Genomic DNA, 14,766 nt, shown 5'->3' with positions numbered 1-14,766 from the left:
TTCTCATCAGCCCCATGCAATGCAGCAGAGATTCCTTCCAAAAGCCAAGGGAGCAGAAGCTGCAGACAACAGATGTGAAGGGTTTCCCATAACTGTCAATTTTCAAAGTGTTTGCATTGAAAAGAGAGGAGGTGCTATTTTGATTGATATTTCAGCCGCAGTATATAAAGCAGAGGAATTCTTCTTACCCTCTGCTTGTCACACTGATCTCACACACTCTCCGCTGGACTTGGGGCTACTACTTGCTGCATCTGAAAGGCTGAAACTCTCTGGGAATAAAGAATCCTTGTAACAATGCCAGAACCCACCAAGAAAGATGGTAAGCATGACAGAACATTTCCTGAGCATTTCTTAATTACAGGAATTATGAGTATGCGCACACACGAAACACCTTTTGGACCACCTTGCAGATATCAGCCACAGATGATACTAAGAACAATAACCATGTAACATCACTAAATCTTTAGAGATCACTGATCTTTTTAGACTAAGAAACGACTTTCAGGCAGGGCTGTAGCACAAACTGTTTTAGACAATAAACTATGACTTTGAATGGATACTGAGGAGCTACTTGATTGGGCAAATGCTGTACATTTTTTAAAGACTACAGGATTTCTGTAGTGCAATTTGTGGTTTCTCTCTTCTAAGCTATCTAAACTCTGGAAAAGAGGGAAAAAGCATTTCTTAAGATTTAAAGAGTCAGGACACTGATACGTTTTTCATTCAGTTTTCTAATATTTGTTGAATGGGAAGGATGTGCTTATGAAACAGTTTTATGGTTCTGATGAAAATATATTCTGTACATCAAAATGCATAAGTGAAGAATGTAGTAAGTAATTCTGTACAGCTCAAGTTGGAATAATGCATTTTGCCACATTACAGAAATTGTTATTTTGTGTTTCAGAAGGATAGTTACAGTCAGTAATATTGGCCCCTTCTGTGTTACTATTAAATTCATAGCAAATAAACTGATACATAGTCTGCTACTGAGAGACTGAATTGTCCATTGGGGACTGAGGAAAAAGGTGAAAAATATTAAGGGTCTATTATTTAATAATTTATTTAAAAGCTAGTATTGATTTTTCCATAATTTTGAAAATTTAAGTTAAATAAGCTTCTATTTACATTATTTCTATAGATCTTCTTGTGGTTTTCTTTCAAATCTGTATGCTTTGGTAAGAATTTTTGGTGATTATTTTTTGACATTGACTATATAAAGAGCTCTTGCAAAGCCTTAATATGCAGACTGTATGTGCTTTTCAAGTATTGGTGAATGAAAGCTATACACACAGCTTCCCTAATGCATTCCCAATTGCAAGACTGAATTTAATCTTTAAGGTAATATTTAAGGTATGGAAAGTATAGAAGTCATTATATATAGCATTTATTTCCCATCAGTCTTGAAAGAACTTCTTGGCTGATGTGTGTAGCTTGAATAGGTTTGTTTTAGTTAACACTGATGTAGTAGTAGCATTGGCTTTTAACAAGTTTATGAACATTTTACAAGATTTATTTGAAATATTTCCTGGCTTTGTGGAAGGCAAGAGCAGAGTAACTGTCAGGAAAATTACTCATTTTTGGCACCTTCTTCAGCTGGGGACACATGAAAACGAAACTTTTTGCACAACTGAGTCTTAAGCAAGCAGTATTGACAGACCAAAATGATCACTTTACTTACTGGCCCTCCTCAGTGCTCGAGGACAATGATAGATGAAATATCCTTCTGAAAATAGCTACACCAAGTGCACGTATTAATACAAGAGCCTAATCCTCCATATCAAACCTAGAGCCAAGCCCCTTCTAGAGTGTCTTATTTGTAATTCAAATTATTTACACATGTATTAAGTGTCCTTTTTATTTGATCTGTTATTTGACTGGGTATTATACATTTTAATCAGAATGCATTCTGTGCCTGTCAACTCAAAAAAAACCCGCAACCCTAAAATATTTATGCACTTTCAAAAGATATGTGCTTTGAAGAAAATTCATTTGGAGGCTCATGTTTCCTATTCTGTTTAAAATTAGATTGTTTCAGAGATGTGATCAGTGCAGTGATTACTAATGCAGCTCCATGTTTGTGTTACAAAATAAGTTTAGCAGCTCTGAACAACATTATGGTGACAGTGGAACAAATGTGATTTTTAATGAGTCAATATTCACGACCTAAAAATTATCAAAGCATTCTGCCTAAATAGAATTCACAAGGAGTACTGAGCTCTGGAGAATTGCTAGGATTGGGTTGTACGCTGGTTGTTCCTTATTGCAGCCAGTTTCTTTGCAGCCAGGAGGTCAGAGGAGTAACAGGTTTTTATTATTGTACTGCAGGGATCAGCTACTTCCTAAAGATTTTTTTGTTGATCAAGAACTCCCCTGAGCTGTTGACAAGTACTTGTATTGTAAGTGTGAGTACCTACTGTGTTAGTGTCAGGAGAATTTGGTACCAATGATAGTACAATACTCCTACTCATACAAGCTCTACTCGTACCAGCTCTACCAGTAAAAATTCAGAACCTCACATGACCATCAAAGGCCTGTTCTCATGGTAATTTCCAAAGCATCAAGGGTTGAAGAAAATTAATCCATAAAGGTGAACCTTGGACTGACTTATTCTGGAAATTACCACTGGAAGGACTGTCTGAGAAGCCTTTGGTGAGCTTGTTGAAGGACTACAATAGAAAACAGAGGGGGAAAAAAGAGGCCTAAGGTTTGTACATCATATGGGCACCTAAGCACAGTTCTTCTGACATTTTCAACAGAAACAAGCTACTTGAATTTTCCCATACCCCTTATTTGCATGGATCCTGCAAATTAAAAAAAGCACACACAAGCAAGTAGTTGAAAAATCAGACACTGGCTAACATTTGAATGTTTAGAAAATCTCAGATTTGTGTGTTTTTATCACTGCAGTCCATGAAGTATGTATCTTAATTCTTCACAGACAGTGCTGTAACAAGCTCCCAGGCTTTTTTTTTCAGGCCAAGTGCTCTTTGAGCTATTCTAAGATTATTAGATTAACAAAGTGAGAAAATTCCTGACTTGGTGACAGTGTAGCCTCACAAAGCACTCTTAACAAATAGGATCACCAAATTAAACACACCACTCAGCTTAGAGAAGGTTGCTGGAGAGCCTCAGCCTGATGGAATTTGTCACTGTAGAAACAGGCTTCCATGACTAATTATTTAAGGCCTTTATGGTACTCCTAAAAAGTAAAATCCTATCTAAGATCAGCTGTAGCTTCTTTGTAGTAGATGGTCACTGGTTGTAGGACAGTTTTGTTTTAGCTGGCTCAAAATATATGTGCAAGGTGAAGTTTACATCCATGGGTTAACTGATCTCAGTGGATGACTGGGGTGTGACTGAGTTGCCAAAGGCCTTAACCAGTGCATTTAAATTTAACAGCCTTTAGCTTTCCTGGTGACTAATAAAATAACCCTCCCTCATATAATTACTTCCTACAATTTATTGCAATCACTCAGTCAATCTTTCCTCTCCCCGCTTTCCCTTAACCAATACTCTTAATAAGAGCTGCTCATTAATTAGGTGCCCTTTTAAGCTGTCACAGGCCATGGCATTTAGACACACTTTTGTAAAAGTGCCAAGTCTCTCAAGAGCAACCTTTTCAAACTATTTGTGGGCATCATCCCACAGAGACAGGTGCAAGTCTGTCCCCAGTAGGCAGCTCTGTAAATTTGCCTTATTTATTCTCCCCAGTCTAGGAAATAATGCATAGCCATGAATTAAGCAACCATTCCGAATTTTGAGCCAAAGCATTTATCAACTCTCTGCCAACTTCATTTTCTAAGTGTTTGCAAGCTCTGCTTGAATGATGCTGCCTGAGGCATCCACATTTTGGCAAGGAATCAAAATTAAAAACAGTGTGTCTACTTTAGACAGAGTTTCAGTAAAATTTTATTCAATCTACAAATAGCATAGATGTAAATGTTGTGAAGAAAACTACGTGCATATACTGTCTGTTAGAAGAAAAATCTGTAAAACATGAAGCAATTTGTGAAAGGAGGCAAACAGACATAAATACCACTGCAGACTGCTTTGGAGGTATGGTAACACTGCTCTCCATGAAGACAAACAGTGGAAACAGCCTTTACTTCTATTTGCTTTTCAACAGAATTAGATTTTTTTCATTGTGAGATTTTTTTTTCTATCATTATATTTGCAGTATATTTACAATATTCTAAATAATACAACTGTCTGGTGTATCAAGAAAACAGTCACTGTCAAACAAGTCACTTAGTCATATAAATCATATAAGTAGGTATGTAGAGCAGCATTCCAGTGAGAAAATAATGTAAGCATGAAGGTTAAGAGGTAATTAAAGTCAGATTTCTTTTACTATATTTTCAATGTATTTTCAAGGTTAGACAATTTTTCATAGGTGAAAAAGAAGCTGAATGGGAATTCTGCTTCACTATACAGATTTGGCTTGTGTCAAATTAAAACTACTGATGGAAATTTTTCCTGAAAATTCAAGATCCCAGCATGTGAACGTTTTTCAACATTGTTTGGTGCTTTCCATACAGAAGATTGGACCTGTATAACCATTCTATATGGCACCACACTGGGTAGTGCAGCTGCTCTCTCCTCGCTGCATGGTGATGCAAAAGAAAAGCATACAGACATCCATCTTCTGCCATCATCAGTGGCCCCTTGCAGCACTGACTGTAGAATGCATTCCCATTATTTTTAACTTCCTTCATCCTCAGTCTCAGAGCCAAACCACACTCAAAGTCAGGCCCCTGTGTATCATTTGCAAAGCTCCGTATTCAAATCGCAGGTAAATGAGTTTTGGTGGATGACGAAAGAGTGAAACCCTAACCCCTTATCTTATTTTCCCTCTCAATTCTTTAGAAAGTTTCTCTTCATCACCTCCAGCTAATAAATTTTAAGCCCTCCACAAATGGAAAGCAAACTTACGCCTCAGAGCTGTAATCAGATCCCTGAGGGTGGGCTGCACTCTCGCCCTGCGCCCCATGGAGTAGCTCCTCCTGCACAGACTGTGTGGTATGCTGGGAGCTGAGTTGTTCTTAGACTGCCTTTGCCCTCCCATTGCTAACTCCTAAGTGTGGCTCCCACACTTCCTTCTGAGATACCAGAGCATCTCAAATTCATGCTTTGACCTTCCGCCTCCATCGCTGCTATGTTTCAATCAAATTAATTTAACTGAAAACTCACCATGATTTATCTTTGGGCTATTATGTTTTGGTTTATTATGGTGTAAATTGAAGGCACTACGGTAACGTTTTTTTGTTTATACAATGCATTGACTTCCATACTGCTGAAGGAAGATAATGCAAGATTGATCTGGCTTACTTGCTGTTGTTCTTGAGTTGAAAAACTCATCCATCCTGTGTGAAAAACAGCACATCTGTTTAAATTTAATATTGTCACACTAAAATGAGAAGCTCATTGAGTTTAGGAGGAAAGCAGGGAACCGCCTTTCAGTGAATATGAGAGCACTTTGTACTTGGCAAAACTGAATTTAGCAAACACTGTCTTTGTGCCTCCCTATACTGCACCTGTTGGGAAGATAAATAAAGGCCTACCCTGTTCTTTCCCCTCATACCTCCTAAATATATCACTTTAAGAGAGCGCCAAAAAACCCAACCATGCTACAGTACTCCTCTGTTCCATGAAAAACTGAATGAGTTTTTTCATATTAATTTCAGGGGACTACCAAACAAGGTGGTTGCATAACCAAACAATAGCAGAGAGATTTGGGGGACTTCAGCTGCAAAAACATTTGTAGCTGCCTAACACATCAACAGTCCTTGGAAAATAAGTCATGGAATGTATTTCATGTTTCATCAGGGGGCATCCAGAGTGTTCCTTAAAGGAGAAGAGCACATCAAGTTTGAAAAATAAATTAGCTGGGGAAATTTCCCTTGGGATAGGGATGAATACTAGACTCATCATTCATGGGAATGATGAGTCTAGTATTCATCCCTATCCCAAGGGATGAATTCATGGGAATGATGAGGTTCCAGTAAATTAGAGGTCGTAATTTAATAACTGCTCTAGAATGAAAACAAGTGACTTTGTCCTGAATGTAAAACGCTGTAAAATGAAGGACAAGAAAAGCAAATAGGATCGTTAACTTAGTTGTAAGTACAGTTTTCTCAGATCCACTGCAAGCAGTTTTATCTCTTGAGTTTGAGAAACTTGCTCTCATCCACAAATGAAGTGCTATTTCTGAAGACTTCAAACAAAGGTTTCTCTTTTTCACTCCAGTTAGAGGATCATTAGTTGAAGCCATTTTTCCATCATTCCACCATCGTTCACTTTATGACACCAGGAGGTTTTGTTCTTTTGTTTTGAACAGTTGCCGGTGTTTTAAGTGTTAGGGACAAGAGGAGTCACTTGAGATGAATGTCCATGTTAGTGCATTGAAAGTGTTGGTAACTTTGCAACCCTACAAAGATCCTAATGGTCTTTACACTGTCACAGAAGATCTCTGGGTTAGGAACCAGATACCCAGCTGGAAGGATGCGCCAGTGAACTCGGTGTTCCCGCCCCCAGCGGTGTCAGCTGCTCATTAAAGTCAGAGGTGCCCAGTCTGCTGCTACTCAGCTGACCAGCCAGCAGTTGCCTAAACATAGGTGCCCTACTGCCACATAAGATGTCCTGAGATACACAAAACACCCATCTTGGGCTGGCAGATATGACCCAGGACCTATGGGAAGCCTGCAACACCATGGACTAGCAGCTAGGAAATAGATGGCCACCCTACAGGATCTGAGTGGCCTTGATCCCCTGTGTATATGCAAATTGAGCCATAAACAGGTATTCTACAGTGAACAAAAATCTAATTCCATCGATTATAACGGCAGCTTGGACTCCCAGCTCACATCATAGACACATTCATGTGCCTCCCTTTTTCTGAGCACCATAATGATAATTCAAGGCTACTCTACAATTTGTTCAATTTGCTGAAGGAGGGCTTAAGGGTTTTCTGCAGTGGGTAATTTTGTAAGAAGACAAGGAGAGAGATACATTCCATTATTATTTGCATGTGATACTCAGATGCTCTTCCCCATAAATAAGGGAATACATTAGGCTCGGATTACCTTGAGCAGAGAAGAGGGCACCCTTCTATAGTTTATAATCTGCTTCATGCATTGATAAAAATAAAATAATACCAATGAAAAAAGGTTCTAGTGCCATTCTTTTGTTATTTTTAAGAATCTGATGCTTTTACTTGTTTTATTTTTATAAGAAGGCATCAATATATTTTATTTCATGGCTGAGTGTCTTAATCAACTCAGAATTAAATTGTTGCTCTCCTTTAATGAGAGGAAACAGAAAGCTGCACTCCTGTTCAAATCAATAGTAATTCATCTTCATCCTTTTTATCCAAGTTTACTCTCACTTCCTCCAGCAGCTTCATGCTGTTAGATGAACGATTGGTTGCATCAGTGATATTTATACCTATGGGCAAAAAAGTTTCTGAATATTTTACAAAGTGTTCAACAAAACACATATAGATTTAGGAAACTCCAAGAACTCCCATTTCTGGAATTTACTCTAATTATTTCTGTGTAGTCTTAGCTCCTAGAGCTCACTGAATTAGTAGATGTTCAGCCAAGATGAAGCAGCTTAGAGAAGAGAGTGAATTAAAGTAAAACTCCAGTTCTGTGTCCAACAGGATATGATGTCCTAGGAAGCCATTCTAGCAAGCATGCTTTGGTGAAAATTTCTGTTAACCTTCACCACTTCCTGGGATGCTGGAGAGACAGAAAGTTACTCTGCATTCGAGAAGTCTGAAGATAAATTTCTGCTCAGAAACCTCTCAGACCCTGAAATATGCAGCCTACACCAAATGGAGTGGTTTCTCTCTGACTTCCCTCATCCATTACCTGTGCTTGTATTGCTATCAGCATCTTCACAGGAGTCAGTGGGACCTAGGCTAAGGTGATAGGGGATGCCTTACACCCACATGGCTCAGAACAGCCTCTTCTGAAGACCAGTCACACCCACAACACCCTCTGCTGGTTGGCCAAGTGTCTTTATGTGTATTTTCAGTTCAAAGTGGCAAAATAACCTGTGGTCTCTGCTGCACTTAGCCATGGTGGTGTTAGATGTCATAATACTAAGATATTGCATGCCCTGCTTTTTCTTAGTGCTAGGTGGAGGTTAATTCAGGACATTAGATCTCCTGGACTAATGTTGAAGGGCTGCTGAACAGAAAGCCAAATATGACAGAGTCTCAGAAAAATTCAAAAATTAAAAAAAAATCCACCATCCTAAAAAAATTGCTTTATGGAGTGAAGTTTACCACAGAAATTTTTGTTTCAGGAAAGGCTGTCACAAATATGATGACGTGTAAATCATTGCAAGTGCAAGTGATTTTTCTGCCAGAAGGTGGGAGCATGGTTGGGTAACTCATTCCAGAGTTTAGAGCTCCTCCACGTGCCCTCTCCATGGTCCCAAAAGTGTACAGAATGTGCAGCAAGAAGGGAGTCCTGCTGTATCTTACAGCAATGATCAAGACAGTCACTGCTCTCCTTCCCTGGAGATTAGGAAATAGTTCTTACATAATTTGCTCTCCCTGGCCCTATTACTAATTGAAAATAGCATGTGATCTACTTCTTAGGGCAGTTGTCCTTATATGTGATGGCTCCAGCAAATTATTTTGATCAGGTGATTATTACGAAAAGTTCTGTTCTAATTTAATTCTCTGTAGGCTCAAATGGTGGTTTTAGGAAGCATTGAAAGCATTGTTCAGTAGTAGCATGATGCTTCCTGAGATGGATCTGTATTAAAATACACTCATCATGTCTTTGCAGGCCCAGAATAACTCCCTAATTTTGGTCATACGTGCCAAGAGGAGGTTGTGGTCAATCATAGACAGAGATGGAGATTCCCTTTTCCTACACATTTCTGTTAAACTCTTAGCTCTGTGTATATAGACATGAACTGCAGACAAATTTGCTTTGTGTACTGAACTGACAGGATGGAACAAGAGGCAGTGATTGAGCAAAAGCAACTCACACAATGGCACAATTAATTTTTCTCAAAGGGGAGTCATGCTTTGCTCAGCCAGCCTGCAAATCTGGTCCAAAAGCCTATTCCAGATTTTTCCTTCTCTCAAAGCCCTGAAGCTATGACAAAATTAACTGATTACAAATGTAGTTAAAACTGCAAGAGACCCCAAATGAAAAGTTTATTGGCTCAGCTGGTGGGAGTGGTCTTACTCCTTGATACTCACCTACTCCAGTGTGCTAGTGGACTAGAAAGAGCAGCAAAACAACTCCTGAACAGCTGTTGAATTCCAACTTCCAGGTATTTTTGTGTTTATTTTTATAGCTCATTGCTACAAGATCTTCCCTGTGGAAAAGAAATGCACCAGTTATGTCCCCTAGAACCAGTTCCAACACTAAAAGGAAGAAAAACTTGCTCTAATCAGTCTGAGCTGATTGAGTGTGTGTGGTGGGACCTTTCACTATTTTCTGGACTGAAATGAAATATCTCAAACCATTTGCACACCTCGATGTGCACAGCATTGCATGTCCATCCCTTTTCAACAGTTTTCTTCATTTCCAGTGCCACTAAATCATTGTTCCTGTAAAAATTACAGAAACCCTTACTCTGGTGGTGCAGAGAATATCTGTGGCTTGAGACATCTAGGAACAACCACGTGTGAAATGCCATGCAGGTGGAATAATTTATAATTAATATCTTCTGAGTCTCATCCTGTGATACTCATGTAGATAGAGATATACATACACAAACTGTAGCATGTTTGGTATATTGTGTTTTTATAAGAACATAGTATCTAGGACAAAAACCTTATTTTAGACCCAAAGAAGAGTGTAATTCCAATGGAGACTGTGGCTGCCACTCCCCCACAGATGCAGACTTCAGTGAAGGCACAGAGGGTCAGATGCCTGATGACATTTTTTCCATGGCATTCCCTCCAGCCTTACTAATCTTTCATCTAAGCTTTCCTTAGCCCTATTTTTAAAGGGGAAATCTGACCTCTGTCCTGTGCCCCTTTTTCTTTGCCCTTGTTTTGTATTTCCATGTTTTGCAATGAAGTTTTCCCTCTTACCCAACAGCTTTTTAGCTGGAGAGAAACCATTTGCCATGAGCTGTGAGTGTAATTCACAACAGCATCTTAAATGCATTTTGCTGTCAGGCTGTGTAAGAGTTTTCTCTCATACATATCACTTACTGATTTACTGATGCAAACCCTCACAGTTTGTCTGCAAACATCCTGCTGTGTGCAAACATTCCCGAAAGGCAGAGCTAAGTGTTTAGGTTTTTTTAAAGTGAAGGCATATAATTCTCACAGTTATCTCCATTGATGCAGGATGAGATTGAGAGGTAGAAAACATTAACAGTAGAAACACTGAGGGATGTTTGTAATTTCATGTGTGAGCACCCACAAAGGGACATACATGATTTCATGTAGGTCTCCTAAATTTTCACCCACAGAAAGAGTCCTTTCTTTCCACAAGTGCAAAATACTCCTAAAGGTTTCTCAGTACAATACTGAATCTCTGGAATCTAAGCAACAATAAATATTTACATACCAACAAGCTTACAAAAAGAGAGAACTCTCTAAGTCAGTACATAAAAATCCCAATGAAGAATTAAGTTTCTGAGTTTTAGGTCAATATCTGATTCTTTTAGTGTTTACTACCAGAAATACTGCAACTCTGATACAAAGCTTTCCTGTATTGCCAGTTTGGGCTTTTTTTTTTTTTTTAATTCTTCCAAACTTAATTACAAATCCACTTTGCTTAGCATCTACTGGGACATTGAAACTCACAAAAAGTAGTAGCCTCTGAATTTTGTAGGCTATAGGTTTGAGTTACCCTTAGCAAACTAAAAAGTGGGTGCTACTACCTTCTTTTTCATCTTGAGTGAGGTGTTTTCCACAAGTGTGATGACTGAAAATAAGCACTGGGTAGAAAATTCAGGGTGGAACAAGTAATGGATTATTAGTGATTAACGACTTGGAACAATTCTTAATCATGTAGGCGCCTGACAGCCCTGAGCCCAGGCTCCTGTTACAATCCCATTCTGTAAGGTTCTGCCTCTTGAGAGGAGGCTGAGCTGAAGTGCAGATGACAGGAGAGTGCTCTTATCTGAAGGAAGTCTGAGAAGACTCTTCCTTCTTGAAAAGATCACAGAGTATCAGATTATCTGTCACCCACTGTCAAATAGAGTTTAGCAAATGTTTTTCTTATTTGGTATTTGGATACGGTCGTGACAATGTTTAGACCCAGTTGCAGCATATATTACTCTGACAAAGAGCTCATAACAAGCTGATAGACTAAATCCTTGGCAAATCCCAACATGTGAGTGTCTGGTTTTGCCCTGAACGTCAAAGAAAAGTCTGATCAAAAATTATGGAATGGGAACACCAGCAGGATTTCATTTTAAATTGCTGAAATGTTTTAGTCTGAATTTTAGTGAAAATGAAACCCATCAGCATGTCTCAAATGTTTCCTTGTAACTGACTGAAAGAAGACAGATTGCATGAATTCATGCCACCACGGCCTTATGCCAATGTCATCATTTTCCCTAAGGGTCAATCTGCCTGTGTGGAATGATTTCCCACTGTCTGCACATAATCACATGACTCTGAGGACTACTCTGGGTGCACTGAACAACAGGAGACAGTCATTTGTGGCACTCACTACAATTATGTAAAACATCAGGTCATACTGTGATTTCCATAAAACAATGATTTTCTTAATTCACAGTGAAATATTTCAGGAGAGCTCAGCAAAACAACCGTGTTGTGTTTTGGGTTGAGCAAGACTCAAGACATTTTTCCAAACTGGTAAAATGCTTCCTCAGCTGGTTGGGAAATTATCTGGCAATCTGAAAGGAAGTTCATTACTGGTTAAGTACTCATCTCTTGAAATAAATCTTTCAACTTTATTGCTGACTTTTATCCTATAATTAGAAGTGCAACTGCCATTAAAAGTGTATTGTTAAATTTGAAGAATAGATTACTTTCATTCTTAAGCAGCAGTTCTGTGGTTTCTGAAGTTTTTTATCCAATAACCTTGTCTACTTTATTACTTTTTGAAGCTTTCAGGAAGGGTGTTAGCATTAGTCACTGTACTTCTATCTCTGGTATCACACTGTGGTGTCTTTTGCTTTCAATTTGCCTTTGGGAATGTCTTGAGATAAATGAAAATACTTGCTTCTAGAGAAAAAATATTAAGGAATTATTGCAAAGAAGGATAGGAAACTGGATATTGTCATATTTTTACAGTGGGATCAGACTATTCTGATGAATGGATTAATTGATTTTGGTACATACATATCAAAGATTAATTAGGTTTGGGTTATTTAAAAGAAGAATTTCCCACGGCTGGAGTAGGAGTGGAAAGAAAGAAATCCAAACTACGCCGAGCTTCTGCATTTTCTGTTTACTCAGTGCAGCTCAGAGCATGGGAACTCACCTGGCTCGCTGTGGCTGGGCTGTCCCATGTCCCTGCAGGTCCTAAAGGGCTGAATGTCCCCTGGGACAGGCGGATCCCTGTTTTTTCCCAATGGTTTTTCCCAGGGCAGGGATCTGACCGCCCCCTGCGGGGCAGGAGCAGGGACAGCGCTGCGCCGAGCGAGGCCCCAGGTACCGGGGGAACTTCCTTCGCAGACCTGAACGCGGCTTTTTAAATACAAAAAGGAGGAGTAAATATTCCCAGCTGGGCTGGAGAACGGGGCGAGTGGCTCTGCAGAGCTCCCAGCTGCAGCCCCTCCAGGAGTCTGTGCCTTCTCCTCAGCCTGAGAAGAGCAAGGGCGTTTAGGGATGGCACTGCAGGGGTAAACCTGTGAGCTTCACCAGTCCAGCTCACTGGGGTTTCAGGACTGCTTTTTTGTTTTGTTTTGTTTTGTTTTTTTTTTTTTTTTTTTGTTGTTTGTTTGTTTGGTTTTTTGTTTTACAATGTAAAAATAGGAGTGCTGCTTCTGTCCTTTAGACATAAGCACCCATCTTGTTGGCAATATTTGCACAAGCAGTTTTCTCCTTTCTGGAGTCAGAATCGTGTGGAGCACCGTTAAAGAATGGCTCCGGTGACTGAGAACTGGTAGGTGAGGAATGCAGAATTTCAGGAGCTGTGGATCATCTCAGGCTCTCATTAAGTTCATAGTGTAGAAACTGAGATGATGCCATAATAGAGGAAAATTTGAGGCTCTCTATCGTTTGTAGGAAGAAGCTGATTTTGTGTGGGATTTCCACAATTTTCACTATGCACATTTTAGGAGGAAAATGCATAATAAGAACTTTTTTCAGGAACATTCAGTATTGCGTATACCTCATTGTATAACAAGTTTTGCAGTGACATTTCAAAATAGAATGTTTGTATTTCCAAATGTGGAAATAAAATTTAACACATCAGGATGTGGAATAAATGATAAATCAATGTCACCATGAATAGTCTCAGGCTCTGCAAGTACAGTTGTGCTGACAAAGCCTTCTCATGAAGGTGTAGTAATGACTGTAAACTGAACTTGTTCACATTGTTAAACACTGTAACACATTTCAGCAAAACCCTTTTGTCTTGTAAGTGGTTAACAAGCAGAACTTTATCTACAAGATTTTGCACGCTAGATAGCATCACAAAATTTTAGTCTTGGAAGTCAAAAAACCCCACAAATTGAGATTTTTGGTTTGGTATGGTTTTAATGATGAAATAAATTAGAAAACTGTGATTGCAAAAATACTCAGTGAAAAAAGGTTTAGTCAAAAATTTCAACAACATTTGGCACTCAAATTGTGGTCTACTGGTAGTCAGTGAAGTGGGAGATACCAGCATAGATACTATTTTTTTTCTGTTAGCTACAAAAGTGCTCAGGAACTAACTTTTATGGTTTTTTTTCTTTGATATAAAGTAAGAGAAGAACGATATCACGGAAATAGAATGGAATTCAATTACTCCATGCTGGTGCCTTGTGGACTGAGTAGGCTAAAAATGAGTTTAAGAATGCATGGGAACTTGATAACCAGACTATAGCCACTAAACCTCACCTATCCATCTTAAATACTGTCAATGCTTGACAGCTTTCTAGATCACTGTTACAGTACACATGAAATTTTGAGGCTGAAAAAGAAGATACTTAGAAGATTATAGACATATAAACATATATTTTATTAAAGTACTTTTGTTCAAGGTCATGGTTACAGTGTTCTTTAGAGATTAATTCCTATGTGAAAGCATAAGAAATGAGTGGAAGCTTACATATAATCAGGTTTGTTTTAACAGCATCATTTCAGAAAAGTTGGAACTACAAGGAAAACACTCTAAATAAGCAATGATTGTTTTATGCACTTCTATAACTATGAATGAACTGTGAAGGAAAAATCTGGACTCAACAATTACACTGCACTCCTCATGTGGATCTATAAACTACTTCTTTGGTGTCTAGTCCATTCCACAGAATTCCCTATTACCAGATTTTTGTTCCAGTTGTTCATTCAGTTTTTCAGCCCTCAAGTCAGGGAACATTGTTACATTTAGCATGTGACAGGTTGATTTGCTCTGGTGGCCCATAAAATCCTTTATAATGGAGAGCATTTAGATTAGTCCTGAAATGGGACGACTCTCAGTGAGTTTATATGCTGGGACTAGTTATTATCCTCGGGCTTGTTTGGGTTTTTTGAATTTTAATCTTATGCCAAATTAAATTTTTAAGCAAACTCTTTGTTAATTTTCCTTCTTCTTCAGTCTCTACCTAAACAATGCGTCACTAGACTGTGACACTTTTAGCTGTTGGACTATAAAATAACTT

General features: G+C 38.7%; 1 protein-coding gene across 1 annotated transcript in view; it reads left to right on the top strand.

Moving 5' to 3' along the window:
* The first annotated feature begins 241 nt into the window (after nucleotides 1–241).
* The window catches only part of MYBPC1 (myosin binding protein C1), a 69,187-nt gene continuing 54,662 nt past the window's right edge, over nucleotides 242–14,766 (top strand). The window contains exon 1 of the mRNA XM_053977405.1: nucleotides 242–319. Within this exon, the coding sequence (XP_053833380.1) occupies nucleotides 295–319 (25 nt within the window). The 5' untranslated portion in view covers nucleotides 242–294. The remainder of the gene's footprint in view (nucleotides 320–14,766) is intronic.

This window comes from Vidua macroura, chromosome 5 (genome assembly GCF_024509145.1).
Source record: "Vidua macroura isolate BioBank_ID:100142 chromosome 5, ASM2450914v1, whole genome shotgun sequence".
Taxonomy (NCBI): Eukaryota; Metazoa; Chordata; class Aves; order Passeriformes; family Viduidae; genus Vidua; species Vidua macroura.
Note: the sequence above shows the minus strand (reverse complement) of the source record. Positions and strands in the feature narration are given on the sequence as shown.